Here is a 21,337-nt window from a genome sequence, read left to right on the forward strand (position 1 = left end):
AAACTGTTCATACGAAGAACATACCTCTGCGTGTCGAATTAACTCTTTATACAGGTTTTGAAAGTATATTGCCACAGTGCTGCCATCACGAAAGTTGTCATGGATACAATTAGGATAGGATGCACGATACATGATAGAAATATAAAAGTTAAGTTCTATCCTATACTATCACTATTGTAATGAAAAAAAAACTCACTAAAAACTATCAAAAAAGATCCTTAGGAAACAAAACGTGACACTGTCAAAAAAAACCTTAGAGGCCCCGAGGACGGCCTTAAGATTTTAAAATGTCGTGAAGTCTGCAAGTAGTTGTTTTTTTTACATGTTTGAATCAATTAAATCATTATCAGGTGTTTAGTAAATTCAACAAATATTTTGCAATAATCTCCAAATGCATCTTTAAACACTGCTGCACATGTTAATGTTATGATTTTGATTTAATATACATCAACTCCAAAGGAGAAGGGGTTTATACTGTTTTTCTGTCTGTCTGTTTTTCTGTCTGTCTGTCTGTGTCCGTCCGTCCGTCCGTTTGTCTGTCCGCCCTTATGTCTTTCTCTTCGTTACAAAACATTCTGTCGCATTTTTCTCAGCAATTATTCATCGCAGATACCTGATATTTTAACAAACTATTTGTTTAAGGATGCCATATTATTTTAAATATTGTTGTACAAATTGGACGTCAACTTTGTTTATTTTTAGCCTAAATTGTCAAACAAATTTTTACAGATGCTTGAAATTTTAGCACACTATTTGTTTAGGCATGCCATTTTGTGGGATACATTTTTGCACCAATTAGTTTCCAACTTCCTTACTAGTGAGCATTGGCTCACAGATATCTTGTTTACATGTTTCTCTATAAAAAGGATTGGCTCACAGATATCTTGTCTACACATGTTTTTTCATTTGAAGAATTGGCTTTTGATACATGTATGTATGTACTGATGGGTGTTACAATGTATAGTTTCATTTGATGGCACAGTTAACACAGGGTGACACTGTGTTAGTTATCGTTCTTTGTTTTCTGTTTTCGTCATTTGTTAATAACTGTCACGACCTTTGAAGTGTCAAGATTAACAAGAGGGACTCAGAAAAAGTTTCTATCAAAAAATAATAAAGCACAAAACATCAAGCGAACAGTATTAACATGATTGTCAAGAATACATTTGTGTACATGTACCCTATTTTATCAGCAGAATGACTCATTATTCTTCAGAATATACTATTTATACTTTAGTGTACATATTGTGTATAGTAAACTAATTTGGAAAATACTCAGTCTAGTGAAAAAGCTTAAACTTATTTTTTTAATTAGGTATAGCTCATTTATTAGGATCGAAACCTGTATGTAAATATTCTTTGTAAATTTCATGAACATTTCATGAACTTGATATAATGATAATTAAATGATAGTACCATGTAAATCACCATTACTAGATAACAATAAATGCAGAACTCATTGGATGCAGATCAAATGTTCTAACAAACTATAAAATATCTTTTATGTTTTGTTACATATTTGTGTCTGGTCCAGTCAAACAACATCCTCCAACTCACGCGTCAACTATATTTCTACTTATAAACCAGACGGAAGCAATTGACAGACGTTCAGAAGAGGAGCGCACGACTGAAGAAGGAAAACGAAATCAATCAATATTTCAAAGATGTTTTAACAAATCTGGGTATACGCTTGTTCTTATTAATGAGCAGATAAACAATGCAAACAATTTTGACTGACTAGTGGGATGATGGAATAGGATAGATGCGTCGTAGAAAGTAACGAGAAAATAGACCGAATCTTCTGGAACTAAAGTGACGAATGCACGACATTCAAGATTACTGCATACTCCGTATGAAAAATGGAATCTATCGTATTTTAAAGAATACAAGTGGAAGTAGTTATAGAATATGTTATTGCCGAAACATCGATTAAATTGAATGTTTTATTTGTGAAATAACCCTATTTTAAAGGTATATCCGTGATAATAAGTATATTGTATGTTGTGCTGAACGGTATTGAATATAAAGATTAAGTTAATGCATAGCTTTTTTATATTTATTCTTTCATTCGATGTATTTTTAAACATGATGTTTCTTGTTTTGTTGTTTTATTTTCAAGTGCTATGATTCAACTTGTTTGAAGCAATGTAGTTACATGTATATCCCACTGTTTGACTCAGCGTATATGAATTTGAATCAATAATTTTTTTCTTTTATTCATTTTCAACCTTAACTTATATAATGATCCACTGTCTTTTATGTATCCTTACTATGCGTATTGATCACGTGACCCAACCCACTAAAATGTGTGTTATAACATAAATAAAGTTGTCTGATGGTCGTGGCAGGTGTAATAGTTCACTGACGTCCCTAAAAAGAGAGTTGTATATTATAATATAGGAAAATACCCAAATTAAAATGTTTGGAATTTTGTTCTATCCAAATTCATAGTTTTGGGCTATAAAAGTATTTAAATTTTATGTAGATCTGTTGGATGATTTGCTTACAACCAAGTATCGGAGTAGATACAAATTTAAATGATGTTGAAGCGTTTATTTTATTTATTTATTTATTTGCCTTTTTACTCATTACAGAATGACGTGGCTGTTATTCAAAGAGCATTTACATTCCAATTCCTAACCATATGACGATTTAACATGTATAGATAATATGTATTTGTCTACGCAATGAAGGAAGTAAATCTTTAACTAATCAGCCGAAGAATCACAGCTTTGAAATACTTAGTTATTGTCCTTATTACAAGACATGCGCAACACAAATGCTAAATTCATCTCAGAATTTAATGTGTAAAACATAGCGCAATCAAAGGTACTTTACACAAAACATTTTTTTTTATTTTTTTTTTTCGGTTTTTAAACGTACGATTGAAATAATATACCGAAAAAGATTTTTTTTAAATATCAAAACACAGCTTGATTTTTATTTTACAATAATCGAAATTTAATTATTTTGAAATGTGTATAGAATTGCTGAGAATTTTCTGTGGTTGAGTCATATATATGGCATTACGTCTAGCTTTGGCTAGTGGGCTAACACTTCAGCTCGATTAGTAGAGTGCTTTATTTGCATTCCAGAGAACCCGGATTCAAACCCCAGCAGAGGCAATGATTGTCCCTGTTACATATCGACCAAAACGAAGTCCGAGTCTAATATGCTCTCAGTGCATACATAAGAGTAAACATGTTTAATGCATTTTCATTTCATATAAGAAAAAGAAGCGTTCATAACATTGTTCGTATCATGATCATGGCGAAAACCGAATTCTAAATGCAATTTAATACAATGTGTAACGATGCTGTTCACAACGATTTGGCAACTATACGTTAAGATTAATTGTGACATTGACTTAATCCATTCTTCCACTCTATGCAGCAATCAAAGGGCAATCCCCATATCGCGATCTAATAATGAAAATATATCAATGAGTTACATAAGATAAATAACCAATTCAGTATAAAAATACACATGTTTGTGGCAAACTGAAAAACTAGGAAATAAAGATGAATTAATAACTATTTCTTTTAAATTACTTTAAGTAGGCACTTTACATGACGAGTATCGTATGTAAAAGGCTCGTCACCCACCATATAAAATAGATGGTTTGATAGATTCTTATGTGCTTTATGTAGCATTAAATAAATGTGATGCTTTAAGCATTAAACATGTGATGCTTTACTTATAATTATAGAAACATTTCTAATGCTTAAATGATTTTAAAATGTAAGCAATCATCGTTGCTTTTTTCACTTGTGTATTATTTTCTAAAGAAAGAAACCATGGTATTGATCACTGTAATTTGCAGAAAACGTATGAACTCTATTTACTTCTTCATGTTTTCTGTTAATATGCAGGATTATCGTTTAATTCATTTCAATTAGGAGATGTTAAAGCAACATTATATTTATTTCTAATTTATGCCTAATTAAACTCGATATGGTAACAGAGCAAAATTTTGACACTAAAAGAAGCTACATAGAACAGAACCCTGGCACAATGGAGTTGTTTTTTGGTATCTTTGGAACATTTAAACTTTTTATGTAATACAAAAATCAAGATATTTTGATGCATATCTGCATATATAAAAGAAACACGCTTTTGACACGTGCACACGTGCACAAGAAACATCTTTTTATGAAGTTCCTAGTTGTTTTTTTAATATTCTTAGAAAGTTAAAGTTTAAGAGGTTAAGCTGATTGCGTTGCGTAAGATTGAAGTCAACGGTATAAAGTAGACATTAATTGTTCTCAATGTTTAGGAATCAATGTGTTTATGTGTATCTATAGCCAATGTAAATAGTCATTAAAAGTTGTTGAAAAATACATGGGATCTATGTTTTGCTCTGTCTGTTTATAACATAAATATATACAAAAACACTTCCTTTATGGGTTTTTTTCTGCCAAATGTTACTTTCATCACCGGTATCTCTACAGATTGACACCTAAAACTCGTGGCTGACGTATAGCGTTACTTTCGTTACCTTATATTGTGTATTTATGTTTTGCTTCATATACATTTTGTTTGTAAATAATTAAATAACAGGTAAATGCACTATTTAAGTTTAGTGGGTCCCGTTTCCATGAAAAAATCATTGGAATCACGCTTTAATTCTACGTATACATGATGTGTTGTTTCCTACGTTTTACAGTATTACAGATGTATATTGGTATTTGATGATAATATTGTAAACCGATAATATAATGAACATAAAATTGTCATAAAAATCTGAACTTAAAAAACTACCTTTTTAGCTAACGTTTGACTCAGGAATGAAACAATAAGAAGATAATAATGCCATGGTAGTGTCAGCTAAGCAGTCGTGTCTCGTCAGTCAAACAACACCAATATATTTTTTTTGTTTACAATTTTATCAATAACGAATCAAAATATACAAATGTTCAAAACTAAAGAAAAATCAAACATTGCCACAGTGAACACATTATCAGTGAATGAAACATTGTGTTGGAAATGTTTCGTTTTACATCAGCCTCTTGGTAAGTGGAACCCAGAGGATACTTGTCCGTAGCAATTGCATGGTATGGAATTCATTTGGTTAGCGTAGAAACCCTTTTAAAAGAATAATATACAAAATACGTTTTAAGAAACATGGATGTACGCGAGATCTTAAAGCTGACATGAATTCATAACTACGGATTATTTCACTTTTATCTCCGACTACCGCCATATTAGTTGTCAATTTCTATTGTTCTGCTCATCGCTACACACCCCTATATAAAGCCGAGAGCACTTTTCATGATTCACCGCATTCAGGAATTTCGTACACCCGAACACGTTACCTTGGACGAGAAGATGTGTAGAAACGTGTTTTGAAGAAAAATAAAATGACAATCACTGCTCTGGCAAGATATATCCAATAAACGACGAAACAAGACAGACTTAAATCCAGGCGCAGATACTTATAAAATTCCTCGATAATTGTGGACCGTTTTCCTGTGTATATTATAACATTGCACATGCGCAAACCACACACTGTGGCAGATCGAGCAATGTCAATGATCGCATGGATTAAATATTATAAACGGAGCGTTTTTATAGGAACGGATGGAAAGGTTGTTAGGTTGTTACTTTCTTGGATTTACTGTGATAATCATTTATCTACTGTGTTGGATGTAGTGCCACCGGGGTTTTCAAAAAGATGTAGACGTTATTCACTCTGTATTAACGACACACGTGTTCGATGTGCATGCGAAGTAAAGCAACACTGTCTGTGCAAAATAATAAAGTAAACCTGGGAAATCCTTTCAAAGAATAAATAAATTGTGTATTTCATTGATTGTTGGTTTCTTTATTCTTTACTATAATCATTTTACTACAATATGTAGTTCATGCATTTAGAAGTCCGTGCAGCCTGAATGCCTCTATCGAAAAGCAACCGACCGTAACTTTCTCAACCGGTACATATACCCCAGTGGCAGTAAAAGAGCGATCGATACTAATATGGCGACCAAATGCTTTTATGAATTTATGTCAGCTTTAACAAACAGTTGACAGTTATTGCATTGAAAATCTGCCATACAAGACATAAAATCACTCAACGTTATTGAGCGCTAATTGCACATAATATTAAAAGAATTACGCCAACTTACACAGAATAAAGTTTAACAATTCAATACATTGACCGGCTTCTGAAAGAAAAGTGAATAAAATGTGGTAGAACAAATGCAAACGCATCTTAGTGTTTCGACTCGTATATTATTAACTCAATATAATCGAAAATACATTTTCACTACATGAGTAACATTAATGCAACTTACCCCTAGTAATAGAAAAGGTCACCAAAAATCAATCCCAGCTGTGTCTACTCATAGGAACAATCATGGTCCAGTGTTCCAAGGTATGCAATGCGGCCGTCTAGATATTAGGAGAAGACAACTAAGACATCTGACAATACTTACGACTTTTTATCGAAGTTTTTTTTACAAGTATTTTCAAAACCGCTTCATTAGCAAAACACATAGAGGTTCAATGTATTAAAATATCTCAACATTTTAATGTAAAACAAAGCTTAAGTTACAAATAGATTCTACTTAATGGTAAACATTTAGTCTGGATCGTCTTGAGATAAAGGTGCGGCTGCAAACATTTGATTGCGATATCACAACTGAATTTCTACTCCTAAAACAAAACATAGATTTAACATTTTGTGAATAATAACTGCTAGAACATAAAATAAACTTTTAAAAAAAATCAACTAACTGTTTAATTGTAAAGATAGTAAATGATACACTCTTATTATCATAAGTAGATACAATATATAAAAAAAAGAATCCAAATAAGTTCATCCTTTTATCAACATACTCCTTACACATTATATGTAATTTAGTATAACTTAGCTCACAAAAGTGTTCATCTAAATCATATGAGTTCTACACGAGTACACTTTAATATGCGATTATCTTTAGCAACAGTTAACGAACCATATCTATTTTTTCGGTCGTTCGCATATATTTATCGATTCTGCTCTTGCGCATAATTGTAAAAGGGGGCTTAAGGTAATCAATGAGAAATTACGCTTTTGCAATAATGAATGTCGATCAGAACATGCTCGCTGATAATATTTCATGATGATTAATCGATATACCTGAAAATATGTTAACTATGTTAAAACTACTTTAGGAGTGAAGGCTTACAATTCAAAATGAAATCTAATCGTTAAAAATAAGTTAAATAATGAACATAGTAATGAAAAAGATCAACACTGAATAGTTTAAAAAACAAAATAAAGAATCTTAAACGTGGAAATAATTAGTTTATAAAACTATGTAGATGTTGCTTTAGCATCAATTAGAACTCTATGAGTTGACAATTGAAATATACTGTGGAATCATTAAAGTTCGTGGGGGCCAAATTTCGTGAATTGATTAAATTTTACTGGTTTGTGGGAACGTAATTTCGTGCATTCCCTTATTCCTACGAAATGAAATATGATTTTAAAACACCAACTTATTATTTCTTTAAGTATGTAAGTTCGTGGATGAGAGATAGCAACGAATTGCACGAACAATGAGCCACCTCGAAATCTAAGGATTCCACAGTATTTACCATTTACAAGGTGTTATTATGCCAAACTACAATGGATGATGTTTTATACATTTTATGCAAGCAAAGTCATGGATACTACCTCAATTTTTTAAAAATGCATTCAATACTGATTAACACATACCATAAATATAGTATTGTGAGAACATATTTAAACAATATTTATTCACAATATAATGGTCTAACATTGTATGTTTCACAGACAAGGTGAGAACACTTACCCGCAATTCTTTGTCAGCTGTCATAAACGTACCATAAATCTCCAAAACAAACGCACTATCATGCAGTTGATCGTAAACATACACGCTTTGAAAATGACAGTGGTCATTCGGATTCGGTAGAAAAAATGTCTTATAAATTAAAAACAAAACCTACTCTAAACTGTATATAAACTTATTGGTTTTCATCTTACGCTATTCATAACACGACTTATTAACGAATGTATTCTCATTAACATTGATATAACACACTAAACACTTATGTATTTTACACAAATTCCCTTGATAACCAGCATCACATCCAGTCAAACATGTTCCATTGATTTTGGAACACTGGTTTAATTCACGACAATGTCCGCATGTTTTATTGCATTCAGAACCATACAATCCTTTGTTGCATGCTACGAAAAAAATGTTAATTATTATAATGATAAGGAGGTATATGTATTATCATTTATCTATTTTTGTGCATTGTATGTTATATATTTAACTACTTACGAGTTTGACACAAGTCCCCTTGATAACCAGCTTCACAGCCAGTCAAACATGTTCCATTGGTATTAGAACACTGGTTAATGCCACGGCATTTTCCACATGTTTCATTGCATTCAGGTCCATACAACCCCCTGTCGCATTCTACAAATGAATGGTTTTAGTGTAAAGTGTAGGCAGTATATGTATTACTATTAATCTATTTGTTTTGCATTGTATTTTATATATGTAAAATGTAACTACTCACGGGTTTTACACAAGTTCCCTTGATAACCAGCATCACAGCCAGTAAAACATGTTCCATTGATATTGGAACACTGGTTAAGGCCACGGCATTTTCCACATGTTTCATTGCACTCGGATCCATACAACCCCCTGTCGCATGCTACGAATAAAATGTTAACAATTTTAATGTTAGGGTGGAATATGTATTATCATTTTGTGCATTATATATTTTATGTTTAACTACTCACGAGTTTTACACAAGTCTCCTTGATAACCAGCATCACATCCAGTCACACATATCCCATTGATATTGGAACACTGGTCACGACAGTGCCCGCATGTTTCATTGCATTCAAAACTATACGACCCTCTGTCGCATGCTACGAATAAAATGTTAATAATCAAAATGTCTAGGTGGTAAATATATCATTTATCTATTTTTTGTGCATTGTATATTATATATGTAAAATGTAACTACTCACGGGTTTTACACAAGTCCCCTTTATAACCAGCATCACATCCAGTCAAACATATCCCATTGATATTGGAACACTGGTTTACAAGACGACATTGCCCACACATCTGTTTGCATCCGGGTCCATATGAACCTTCGTCACAAGCTAAAAAAAAGTTCAGTATAAATAGTTACATGTATGCAGAATAAAACAGTGAGTGGATGTATGATTTAATTCTTTGTAAAATAAAATATGATATCTTTTCATTTTGATTTTTAACTGTACATTTAACACTATTAAATGTGTCGAAATCATAGCAGACATATCATTTCAATGCAGTAAACTGTATATTTAGCTTGGACAATGTTTGGCGTATATTAATTGTTAACAGCTATCGTGGACTTAAGTATGCCTTGTTTTTTTATAGTTCACATTCCAATACAGTGTGGTGTGATTTACGTAGCAGGATTCACGATTAGCCAAAACCTCTAAATGAAATATAAAACCATGTGAAATAATATGGTGTTCTATCTATCTATCTATCTATCTATCTATCTATCTATCTATCTATCTATCTATCTATCTATCTATCTATCTATCTATCTATCTATCTATCCGTCCGTCCGTCCGTCCGTCCGTCCGTCCGTCCGTCCGTCCGTCCGTCCGTCCGTCTGTCTGTCTATCTATCTATCTATCTATCTATCTATCTATCTATCTATCTATCTATCTATCTATCTATCTATCTATTCACCCATCTATCTATCTAAAGCAGTCACACCTGTTCATTTATAGTGGATATAACAGTTTATCCATCCATCCGTTAATTCATCCATTTATCCATCGATTTGTCGGATTGAATTGATATAACAGTTTATCCAACTATCCGTTAATTTATCCATTTATCCATATATTTGTCAGATTGAATTGGTATAACAGTTTATCCAACTGTCCGTTAATTTATACAGTTATACATTTATCCATCTGTTTGTCAGATTGAATTGAATTCTTAGTTTTATCTGTATGAGCGATGCTGATTAACACTTTTATTATTTTTCTTTTTACTTTGCTTTTTTTCTTCAAAAATTCGTAAAGCTTTTGCCGGACTAGTGGGGAAATTTAATTTGTCTGTGTAACTTAAAATTACTGTTGATTTAAGAACTTAATTGGAATTTTAAAATTATACCATTAATACTTCAAATTGTGATCTTAATTAATGTAAAATAATAAAAATGATACTTGGGTTTCAGAGGGTTTTTAAATATAAATCTCAAAATAAAATTACATTTTAAGAGCTTTATTTTTTAATGGCATTTGTGTGAAAATCACTTAATCGGACCTCCATTCTTTCTAAGTGGTCAATGAATGATCTTCCTGATCAATCTAGAACGAGTGCATGTCCCTGGCGCGAAGTTCTGGCAAGACAACCGAGGTCTAAAAACCAGTGCGCGGATTGAATATAAACTTATTTCATTATTGTAGCTGGATGATCAACGCATTGACTATCAGCTCTACCTAAAATTTGAGATATGATTTGTTTAGCTGTAAATTGCTATTTAGTTCAGAAAAAAATACATATTTTTTACCATTCGAATGTGTGATTTTTCTTTATATTTTTTTATATACAGCTTTTGTTTTAAGGATATTAAAAGTAACCTAAAAATGGCCACGGCCATTGAACATTCTCAAATTTAACCAGAATGCTTCAAGCATTTAAAATGCGTTAAAACGTTAATTCTGCCTATATCCCATGGTCAGGTTTATCGGGTGTTTTTATACATTGAATGTCGTAGATTTCCATTGTAAACATAGCGAAATATTTAAACTGAACGTAAACCATTAATGTGGAATTATTTGAATTCGTGGTAGCTCAATTTTTGTGGTATTCGTGGGTAGCCCTCGTCCACAAATTTACATCCTCAATGAAAACAAATTTAGAAAGCGTTATTTTTGAAGCTAAAACTGAAAACCAGTGCGTCCACGAAATTATATCCCCACGAATAAGCCAGAAACCCACAATCCACGAAAAATGGCTTCCTCAAAATTAAATGATTCCACAGTAACGTTTTGTTGAATTAAACACATGATATTTTAAATCATTTTTAATGAGAAAATGTGGATACATGTTCTTGAAATATATTAAATTACATATGTCGCGCTGTCAATTACAAGGTTTTAAATGTTAAGACTGTAGCCGTACTTGTTTATCATACTTTGTTTTCTTTATATTTGCATATAAGCAGCTTTACCTAGTTCACATCGGTGACCTTGATACCCAGTTCTACAGCCATGACAGGTGCCCGTTTCTATGTGACAGTACTGACATTTAACGTCTGGACAGGGGAGGGTATTGTTTGACTCGTAACATCCGGTAGCAGGACATCCTTTGATTAGAATTACATTAGTGATCAGTATAAATGAATAGTATGTTTCTGATGATATATTTATACGATGTATACTGTTGTGTTGAATTAAATAATTTTAATATTTTAAACAGTCTATTTGCTATTTAAGATTTTAAAAAATGTTCATCATGCGATAAAGCAGGTTAATTTTAAATGGTTTCTATCAAATTTTAATGTAAAGCAGTGTGAGATCACAGTTATCAATAAAATATAACAATCTTCAATTACTTTAATACGCAGATTTTTTATTTGTTTTTGTTTTCTTTATTTTTTTTATTTATTTATTTATTTTTTTTTGGGGGGGGGGGTCTCTCCAAAATTGTGACTTGATCCATGTTGTCCGAAAAACAATACAACACTGAGACTTTAACCAATAAATACAGGACCATATGCCATCCATTTCTTTGAGATATCACGCCATGTACCTTAACTAATTCTGATCATAATTTGAAGGCGGTATAACATTACACCCACCGTACACCTCCAGCTCACAGAGGCCAGTGAAAACATATTTAGAGTAGTCGTAAGGGTAGGTAACTCCTGGTAGTCTCTCGTTGTAGTAGATGACGTACTGTCCATGTACAGGACAGGTGGTGGTGAAGACAGCGGGTATGGTGTCTAGTGTAAAGTTGTCGTCCTTGTAACACAGTGTTCCCTGTAGTCTGTCTGTTGTATTGGAGACGTACACAGAGAATCCAAGGGGTAACTCAGGAAGGATATTAATAAAACCTGCATAAAATGATGATTAATTATTTATGGACGTACATAACCATGTAGCTAGACAAACAAAGATTAACAAACATATGTTATTAAAGACAACTTATGATGTCGTATCTGTAAACAAGGGTGTCCAGTAATGTGTTTATACTTTTTATCAATTGTAAAAAATATTGAAGGGTTTGCAGTAGAATTAGATTACTATCGTACCTGTATATAAATCGTGTTGGAATTGCTTGTTTAGCTTAAATAGACAACATAAGATGAACGGTATTTCATACATTCTGTTTTATTGTAGTTTGTCTATTGTATTGAGTACGTACAAAGAAATCGCACACAGCACTCTTGACATTAGTAGAATAGGTGTCTGATCATGCTGACGAGACTAAGGGCCTGCCTTAAATGCCTAAGGATGATTTCTGGCACATTTTTTCCAAAAGAAGGAGGATTCCCGATGTTCTCGGGGTGTGGGGGGATGGAGGAAAATAGGGTCGTACCCTTGAGACCAGCCACACTCCCAGGAACAACGACGCCCTCGGGACCAGTCCCGCAATTCCAAGAGTGACACAAAGAAATGGGGGTTTAGAGGTGCATGTTTTTTAAGTCGTAATCAAACCTCACGCCTTATAAGGCCTAACGTGATTAACAGTAAACGTTTTATGTTATGATATCTATTTTGAAGAAAGAGGAATTTGACAGTCCTGTGTTGCATACCCACTCGCAGACATTGAAGTAGTTTGTTTTAAACATTGATAACGTGTTAGCGTTCACGCTAACTTTTCTGATTAACTTTTTTGACCTATATAATTTATTATCAAATTGATGTTTTCTCCTCTGTGTCTGATTTTTTCAAATTACATAAAATAATCAATTTGACTCTTATATTATTTCATACTTTCACTACTTTACTGGCTAAAATTTTATTATTTTTTTCAAGGAACGAATTGGACGAAGTTCAAGAGCCCAAGAGACTATTCTAAAAAATTTAACTTCTCACTACGACATGATAACAACATCTTGAAAAAGCCAAATTTGTTTTTGTTTTCGTTCCCATTTAACCAAGACATGTTTCAATGATGAAAATTACGACTGTGTGAAATTTGACGATATTAAATATCCGTGACAAAATGATAACCAATTACATCAAACTAATTCGATGAGGTATACTGGTGTGGTGTGTTTTTAGATACTGCGTAAGAAAATGCAGGTGTCATTGTTATGATGTAGATCATTGGCGTACACAGCTTTTTAAAACAAATAAGAATGAATTAAGAATCAATTAATTTCATAAAATATCATTTGACTGGCTGTTGAATAGAGGTACATCCAGGCGGGATAGTTAACCCAATGATAAGAATGATAGATCTACATCGTACACCCCCCCCCCCGTGTCATGGCTCACTAGCTGTTTATTTCTATGATCATCGATGCATTCATCTTAAGTAACTGTAAATACCTTTATCAAGTAATACCCCCATTGAATATTGGGTTTTTTTATTTGTTTTTATTGGGGTTCAAACTATTGATTACAATAGTCATCGCTTGATTGACTCTGGAATGCTTCGATGACTGACCTTGACTTCGTTGATCTTCGATCCATTGGATAGTATTACCTTTTATCTTTGATCTGTTGATTTGTAATTGATCATTGATTCCTTTGATCTTCGATCCCTTTATAAAGAAAACAATAGAAACATCCCAATTAATTAGGTCAAGGTCGACTTCCATTGTCCTCGAGAACAATAGCTCTATTGTTTAGCCCCCTATACAGACACCTATACTACTGACATTAATGAATTTTCAGGAAACATCAAAAACAATATTTACTTCTTTTAGAATTTTGATTTATAAAGCTAGATAATTCTTGGAAGTTCCTAAATCGCATTTGTTGTATTAGAGACGTGCACAATATGTCTATACATTTACCTTACATGTAATAGGCCAAAAAAAAACTAAATCAAGAAAATTACAGAATGAAAATGAGAACGAAAATGAGTGGCTGCTTACAAAGAGCATATAAACTTATATTCACACATTTTAATCTCGGTTCTTAACATCCATCAACTCATACTGAGTTGGTCATAAAGAAGTCTTTCATCCTGAAGAAGCTTTTAATTCAAGAAAAAAAGCTTTACATTCGTTATTGTACCTTTACTGATTTACACCAGGGCTACAAGAGAAACGAGGGTCCTCTATCGAGCCCACACCTACTGCGACACTGGGCCTATTAACCGTTACATGGTCACAGTATAGATTTATTTGTTAGAATTCTAACACACTTTTATTTCTAGGTAAAACTGCACTTTTCATGCACGTAGCATCGTTTTTAAAAAGGGGTAGGCAGACTTATCTAAAAAATCTTTACAAGCAAAAACAAAATAAATAAAAAAAGGTTATTTCCAAAATCCTCAATATCATAATCTGGGGGAGGGGGTGTATCCCTTTACTTAAATTTCACTGTTTATTTCCTTATTTTTAATTTAATTTTTTCATTGGTCCATTTAAGTAAAGAATGTTATGAGAAAACAGTAGGGGGCAGGCGGCCCTGATGCTACGCGCCTTCTTTCAAAGATATTCGTGCAGATATGTTCTAGAAACATCTGATTTCATTTAATGATCGGGACTAAACGTATTTTCATACAGATGTTATAGTAGGAAGTTGCCGATACATTTCATAGGAAATTAATAACTGCTTACATACAGCAGATGTTTAAGCACAGTTAAGAATTCAGTTGTTCAACGTCCATCACCTCATACTGAATATTAACACCTTGCTTAAAAAGAAGCAGTGTACCCGTGCTGCTTCCATTGTAAACCATTTCTCCACACCGCGGCTTACGAGAGAAGTGAGGGTCCTTTATCGTGTTAGCACCAACCGTGACACTGGGCATATCTAACGTTACATGGTTACGGTATTGATCTATTTCTATTTAACGTAGCTCGCGGGTTTGCTGACGTCACAATAGGAATCGACGTAAAGAGTTGACCGTCATAGTAAACTCATAATTTTATTTAAAATGACAAATGAGATATTTAGAAGTATAAAAGAAAATATTTTAAAAAGCTTATTTGCGGTTTATGACTGTTTATACAAAGATTTATAATATCAAGTGCTGAAAATTTAAAGATGTCACATACATTGTCACATTTTGTTTTATAAAGACAAATAATGAGTGTGCGTTAGAACTCTTCCATTTAAAGTCATGTTTTAAAATAGAATGTATGCATTTACTTCGCTTTTTTTCCTTACAATTATAACTTCCGTAATTTGTACTACCGATTAAATTCTTAAATTTCTTTTGGCTTGAGATAACTGTTTTATTCGATTACTTACTTATAATGTCAGTAGTTGCCTGGCATTTTATTTTTGCATTGATTGACTCAGAGTTTCATAAAAACAAAAATAGCAATTTTCTGTATCTTTACAGCCGTACATTAATTGCATTAGATAACATTCACAATAATGTCTAATAAGCATTTACATGTTCTAAAATGTGTTAAACAGCTAGTCTTGTCAATAAATGCATTTCAATTTTGGTGTTCTAAGAAGTAAGGAAATGATGACGTAGGCTAACGTTGTAATGAAAATATAAGGTTTTGAGAAATCTTTTAAATCTTTAAAAAATTGTTTGCCAATAATTGGCCGAGAACACATACTGATTTTTTTTTATGAATTGATTCATAATTATCTCCTCTGTTTTTGTGTTGAGTATGATTAATTTCGTCTGAATCGTTTAAAAGTTTGGAGCATAGTTTTGTAATGCGTTTCTCGGTTAAAATGTGCATTTTACTATATATTTCATTGAAATGGCGTTGCTTGATTTTATTAATGACACTGTATTTGAAACACGATAACAGTATTACCGCGCAGACAAATCTTAAATAAATTTTAGAAATAAAACTATAAAACCTATGGATCACGTGGACAAATTTTCAAGGTAGGTTTTTTCACAAGCAGGTAAACCCGCGAGCTACCTTAAGTAATTATAACAAGTGGATTTGAGGTTTAAGCATGTTGCATTACTGAATATTTTAAAAGTGATATGATTTTACGTCGTAATACAAAGATGTTTCTCAGACGTATATATAGTAATTTAAATTTACACCGTTCTACATTTCATAAAATACCCAATAAACTTGATATAATATATTTTTTTAATGTTAATATTACTTACAATAATCGTAATCAAAAATTCATCATCTTGTTAGTCGGAGAGTAACATTTTTGTTGAAGTTGAGAAGATGTAATTGGAGAGGTTAAATTTCATGAATTTTTTTTAGTGAAGATTAGTTTCTCACACTTTTGGGTTTAATATGATATTGTTTCATACGTGTAACGCATTGATGTATTTTGTTTTATTTGAGAACACACTATTCTTATAGACTATTGCACTGTTATAAAAATGTTGGTGATATGCGGAGCGAAACACTAAATGTGTCGATACAGCTATTGTTGTAGCATATTTTTGTTTTACTGGACTTAGGAATGACCAAATTTTAGTAAATGTGACTGTACCCGATGGTTTATGGTCCGTCCCGAAGTAGATGGTGATGTGGTGGATTCTGTGGATGGTGGTCAGGTTCACCCACCAGGTGGCGGTTTGTCTCTTGTTTGATACAGCACATTGACCTCCATCATAATACAGGTCTGATTTACGTCCGTCTACAGCGTTACTGGCGTCATATGTGTCGTCACCTGGACTGTATGGGTACTGTTGGTACGCTGGTTTGTTGAGGGCGACATTTACTGTTTCCAAGTAAAAAAAAAACCTTGTTAAACAATGTTGAGCTACAGCTCGTTAGAAAAAGAAATGTAAATTAATATGGAAATGGACAATTTCATTTTTATTAGTCATTACATTTCTAAATCAAATTTTTACTTATTTCAATCATATGTATAACAACATCATTTAAAGGTACAATAAAAACCGGACAATTTTGATAAAAAGATAGATGCATCGTGATTATTCTCGTTTTGTCGCTTTTTAGCGTACATTAATGTTCCTTTTTTTACAACGTATACAATGACTGCATAGTTGATTGTTTTGTATTATCAGAATATTTTTTATAAAAGTTTTAGAGCTGATCACGTGCTCTGAATGAAATATTTAGAAAATATACATTAATGCCTGAATTATCGGCACGATTACTAGGCGTCAGTTTTTTTTTTTAATGTTAAAATATCACCCATTATGACAAGCTGTTGATCCTTTTGTAGATTCATATCATGTTGTTTTACCTTGAACTAGAATGTTTAAGGTGAAATACAACCCATTGTAACGTCATGCACAACATTACTTTACACGCAACATTGAGAACAAATATAAATAAGCAATGTGTTTAAAAAAAATCCGACATTAATTTTGATTTTTAAATCCAGTGCAAGAACCAATTCACGCCGTTAACAAAATATAAGGACGTGAAGCGTCATAGTACAATCTAATTGGCCGTGCAACAATGATTTTTTTTTTTTTTTTTTTTTTTTTAATAAAATCTGTTAAGTCACACGAACGAAAAATGTTCTTTTTGAAAAGCAAAATTTCACCAACTACATGTATATAAGATTGTGGCCGATTTTATTTTTAAACAAATTTTAATGTTAATTAAAAAAAAATCTGGCTCACCATAACCATTGGCAAAGATAAAAACTCCTACACACAGAAACACTGCATACATCTTTGTGACGAGCCTGGACATCAGAAAAAAAAACCCCAGAAAACACACGATTCTTGAATTCTGTTTTTGGTTTCACGTTGACATTCGTTAAACAGAGCGCCATATGATATGGCCGTTGCCAACAAATTATCAGTGTTTCCTAATTTAAAGTTTGCTTTATAAACTAAATAGACCTCGTGACCATATAATATTATAATTCATTTCCTCGCTAAAAAATAATTTTTTATTGTAAGTACTTACTTATTGTCGCTTTAATAATTGAAATGTAAACAAAGGAAGCGAGTGCTCTTGAAAATTTGCAATGATAGTATGAAAATATCACCTTTAGCATATACCTGTTTATCGACATGCCGATGATAGCAGGAGATTTATCACAGACATTCTTCGTAGGATATAATGTTAAAGCTATATTTAACGCTTTTTTTGTAAGATCAGTGTATAACAGGGAAACTATGGACATTTTTAAGTTTTTGTGTTAACTATAATAAGGAAAATTGGATTAGATATGACATTAGTTCATTTTGTTATTTCAGGCCTCATGTAATAATCTGTCAGAAAATTAAGTTTATCATAAAAAAGGAACCTAGCTTAACCTGTAAACTTTTATTGAATGTTTGATACTTTTGAAGGTTATATGCGCAGTTTCAATTAGTGTCAATGATAAAAGTAATCGTAAATTATTATTGTGCACGCTCAATGTTTGAAAATAGACCTTTAAATGTTTCAAATAACGCTTATGTGGTGAAAACGCATGCGCAGGAGGAAAAAAAAATAATTGAAAGGGAGAGCATTGTTGAAAAGACCTGACGGAAAATTGGTTAATAAACAAATTTAAAACAAAACAAACGATTAATATAATCTTTATCAACTCTTTAACAGGAGCATGAAATATTGCTATAAAAAGAATCCAGTCTTAAAATTTTTTTGCATGGCAAATGGATGAAATATGATTGTCAGTTTAGCGTTAGATGGAATACTAATCTATTTTCGTAACTAGTCGTCCATGCATCATTTCACAAACATATCCCCAGTGTTCAGAACGTTCGGTGCCCTAGTAAAATTAATTTATTTGATTTTTTGTGGTTAAAATTTAGTGAAATCTGAGAGCCCTTGTTATGGAAAAAAATAGTTATGTTGGTGACACAAGGCTGCACAATAGCTATTTCCCTCAAATATTCTTATCAAAATGCATAAATAAAACGATGTATAATATTTTGTTTCGCCTGTGCACGGATATGATTGAAAAGTACACCATAGTACACCGCTGAACAATAGCGCAAACAGTCATAGTGGTCTCACAAAGGGACTTGTTTAGGAACTAACAGTTATTAAATTATTTATATTTCTCTTTCGTGTTACATCTTCCTAATACATGCACAGAATTTGTTAATTATATTCGCATTCCATTGTGCCAATCCATTACTTACAACCTTTCCATTTGTTGAGCATCATAACCTTTGACGTCACCTGGAAACTTATTTGAACTCTTTCTTCTATGCAAATGTCAACAATATGTTTGAACTGCAAAATGCTGAGGACCATATAAATATAGTTTCTTATATTGAAACGCAGTTTCTGGTGTATTGGAGACACATACTGGGAATCCCTGAGTGTACCGTGTTACAAAAAATGTTGTTTGGCTTCTAATTAGAACAGTGAAATACATGTCGGAGAAAATTCACGCATATTTAAGATTTAAGTTTGATAACTGTTATAGTTATCCATGGTGTTCTGAAAATAGTTTTTACTGAGTGTAGATGCTCGATCTACCTATTTTGAATCCAATTCGAAACTATGCAAACATACTTAACGAAATAAAACGACGTGAAGTGTATCGTATATATTATTGATAAAACTAATATTTGTGAAACACCTTAACAAAAATAACAATAAATAACCTTAGTTATATTTTTTATTGATGTAATTAGCGATTTTTTTCCATAAATCTGATCAAACGTAAGGAACTCTGAGCAAAGAGTGAGAACATCTGATGTAGAATTACACCATCATTGCACTGATACTTGAGTGTCGAAAGCAGAGGAAAATTTCATAAAAGCATTGTTATTCCTAGCCGCTAATTTTGTCTCGATCTGAGGAGCCAACGGGATATTTAAAATAAAACTAGTTGGGTCTACTTGTATTTATCAATGTCAGATTATTACCAGATTGATAAATCGACTTTATATGAAACCGTTTCGTAAACCTTTATAAATAAATTAATGATATAGCTTCTATAACCAGGGGAAAAAACAAAACACTCTGTCAAACACATACACATGTTTGTGGCAAACTGAAAAACAAGGAAATAAAGATGAATTAATAAATATTTCTTTTAAATGACTTCAAGTAGGCACTCTACATGACGAGTATCGTATACAAGGCTCGTCAACCACCATTTAAAATAGATGGTTTGATAGATTCTTATGTGCTTTATGTAGCATTAAATAAATGTGATGCTTTAAGCCTTAAACATGTGATGCTTTACCTATGATTATAGAAACATTTTTAATGCTTAATGATTTTAAAATGTAAGCAATCATCGTTGCTTTTTTCACTTTTGTATTATTTTCTAAAGAAAGAAATCATGGTATTGATCACTGTAATTTGCAGAAAACGCATGAACTTAATTTACTTACTCTTCATGTTTTCTGTTAATATGCAGGATTATCGTTTAATTCATTTCAATTAGAAGATGTTAAAGCAACATTATATTTATTTCTAATTTATGCCTAATTAAACAAGATAATGGTAACAGAGCCAAATTTTGACACTAAAAGAAGCTAAATAAAACAGAACCCTGGCACAATGGAATTATTTATAGGTATATTTGGAACATTTAAGCTTTTTATGTAATACAAAAATCAAGATATTTTTATGCATATCTGCATATATAAAAGAAGCACGCTTTTGACGATCTGAACACGTGCACAAGAAACATATATTTATGAAGTTCCTAGTTTTTTTAATATTCTTAGAAAGTTAAAGTTTAAGAGGTTAAGCTGATTGCGTTGCGTAATATTGAAGTCCACGGTATAAGGTAAACATTAATTGTTCTCAATGTTTAGGAATCAATGTGTTTATGTGTGGCTATAGCCAATGTAAATAGTCATTAAAAGTTACTGAAAAATACATGGGATATCTGTTTTGCTCTGTCTGTTTATAACATAAAAATATACAAATAAAAAAACTTCCTTTATGGGTTTTTTTTCTGCCAAATGTATCTTTCATCACCGGTATCTCTACAGATGGACACCTTAAACTCGTGGCTGACGTGTAGCGTTACTTCCGTTGCCTTATATTGTGTATTTATGTTTTGCTTCATATACATTTTGTTCGTAAATAATTAAATAACAGGTAAATGCACTATTTAAGTTCAGTTGGTCCCGTTTCCATGAAAAAATCATTGGAATCACGCTTTAATACTACGTATACATGATGTGTTGTTTCCTATGTTTTACAGTATTATATTTATATTTGATGATAGTATTGTAAACCGATAATATAATGAACATAAAATTGTCATAAAAATCTGAACTTAAAAAACTACCTTTTTAGCCAACGTTTGACTCAGGAA

General features: G+C 32.1%; 1 protein-coding gene across 3 annotated transcripts; it reads right to left on the reverse strand.

Moving 5' to 3' along the window:
• Positions 1–4,879: 4,879 nt before the first annotated feature.
• LOC128171505 (multiple epidermal growth factor-like domains protein 10) lies at positions 4,880–17,889 on the reverse strand. 3 transcript variants are annotated; one of them, XM_052837279.1, is made up of 11 exons: positions 17,712–17,889; positions 16,604–16,834; positions 11,845–12,099; positions 11,215–11,349; positions 8,996–9,133; positions 8,762–8,893; positions 8,536–8,673; positions 8,295–8,432; positions 6,294–8,197; positions 6,126–6,164; positions 4,880–5,085 (listed from the first exon to the last, which is right to left on the reverse strand). In XM_052837279.1, exons 1-9 carry the CDS (start codon positions 17,782–17,784, stop codon positions 7,992–7,994), a joined length of 1,446 nt encoding a protein of 481 aa, XP_052693239.1. In that variant the 5' UTR covers positions 17,785–17,889; the 3' UTR covers positions 4,880–5,085; positions 6,126–6,164; positions 6,294–7,991. The 3 variants fall into 3 exon arrangements, with proteins under 3 accessions (XP_052693239.1, XP_052693238.1, XP_052693240.1); XM_052837278.1 differs by lacking the exon at positions 6,126–6,164; XM_052837280.1 differs by lacking the exons at positions 4,880–5,085; positions 6,126–6,164 and having other exon boundaries at positions 8,066–8,432.
• Between the last annotated feature and the right edge of the window lie 3,448 nt (positions 17,890–21,337).

Source organism: Crassostrea angulata, chromosome 2 (genome assembly GCF_025612915.1).
Source record: "Crassostrea angulata isolate pt1a10 chromosome 2, ASM2561291v2, whole genome shotgun sequence".
Taxonomy (NCBI): Eukaryota; Metazoa; Mollusca; class Bivalvia; order Ostreida; family Ostreidae; genus Magallana; species Magallana angulata.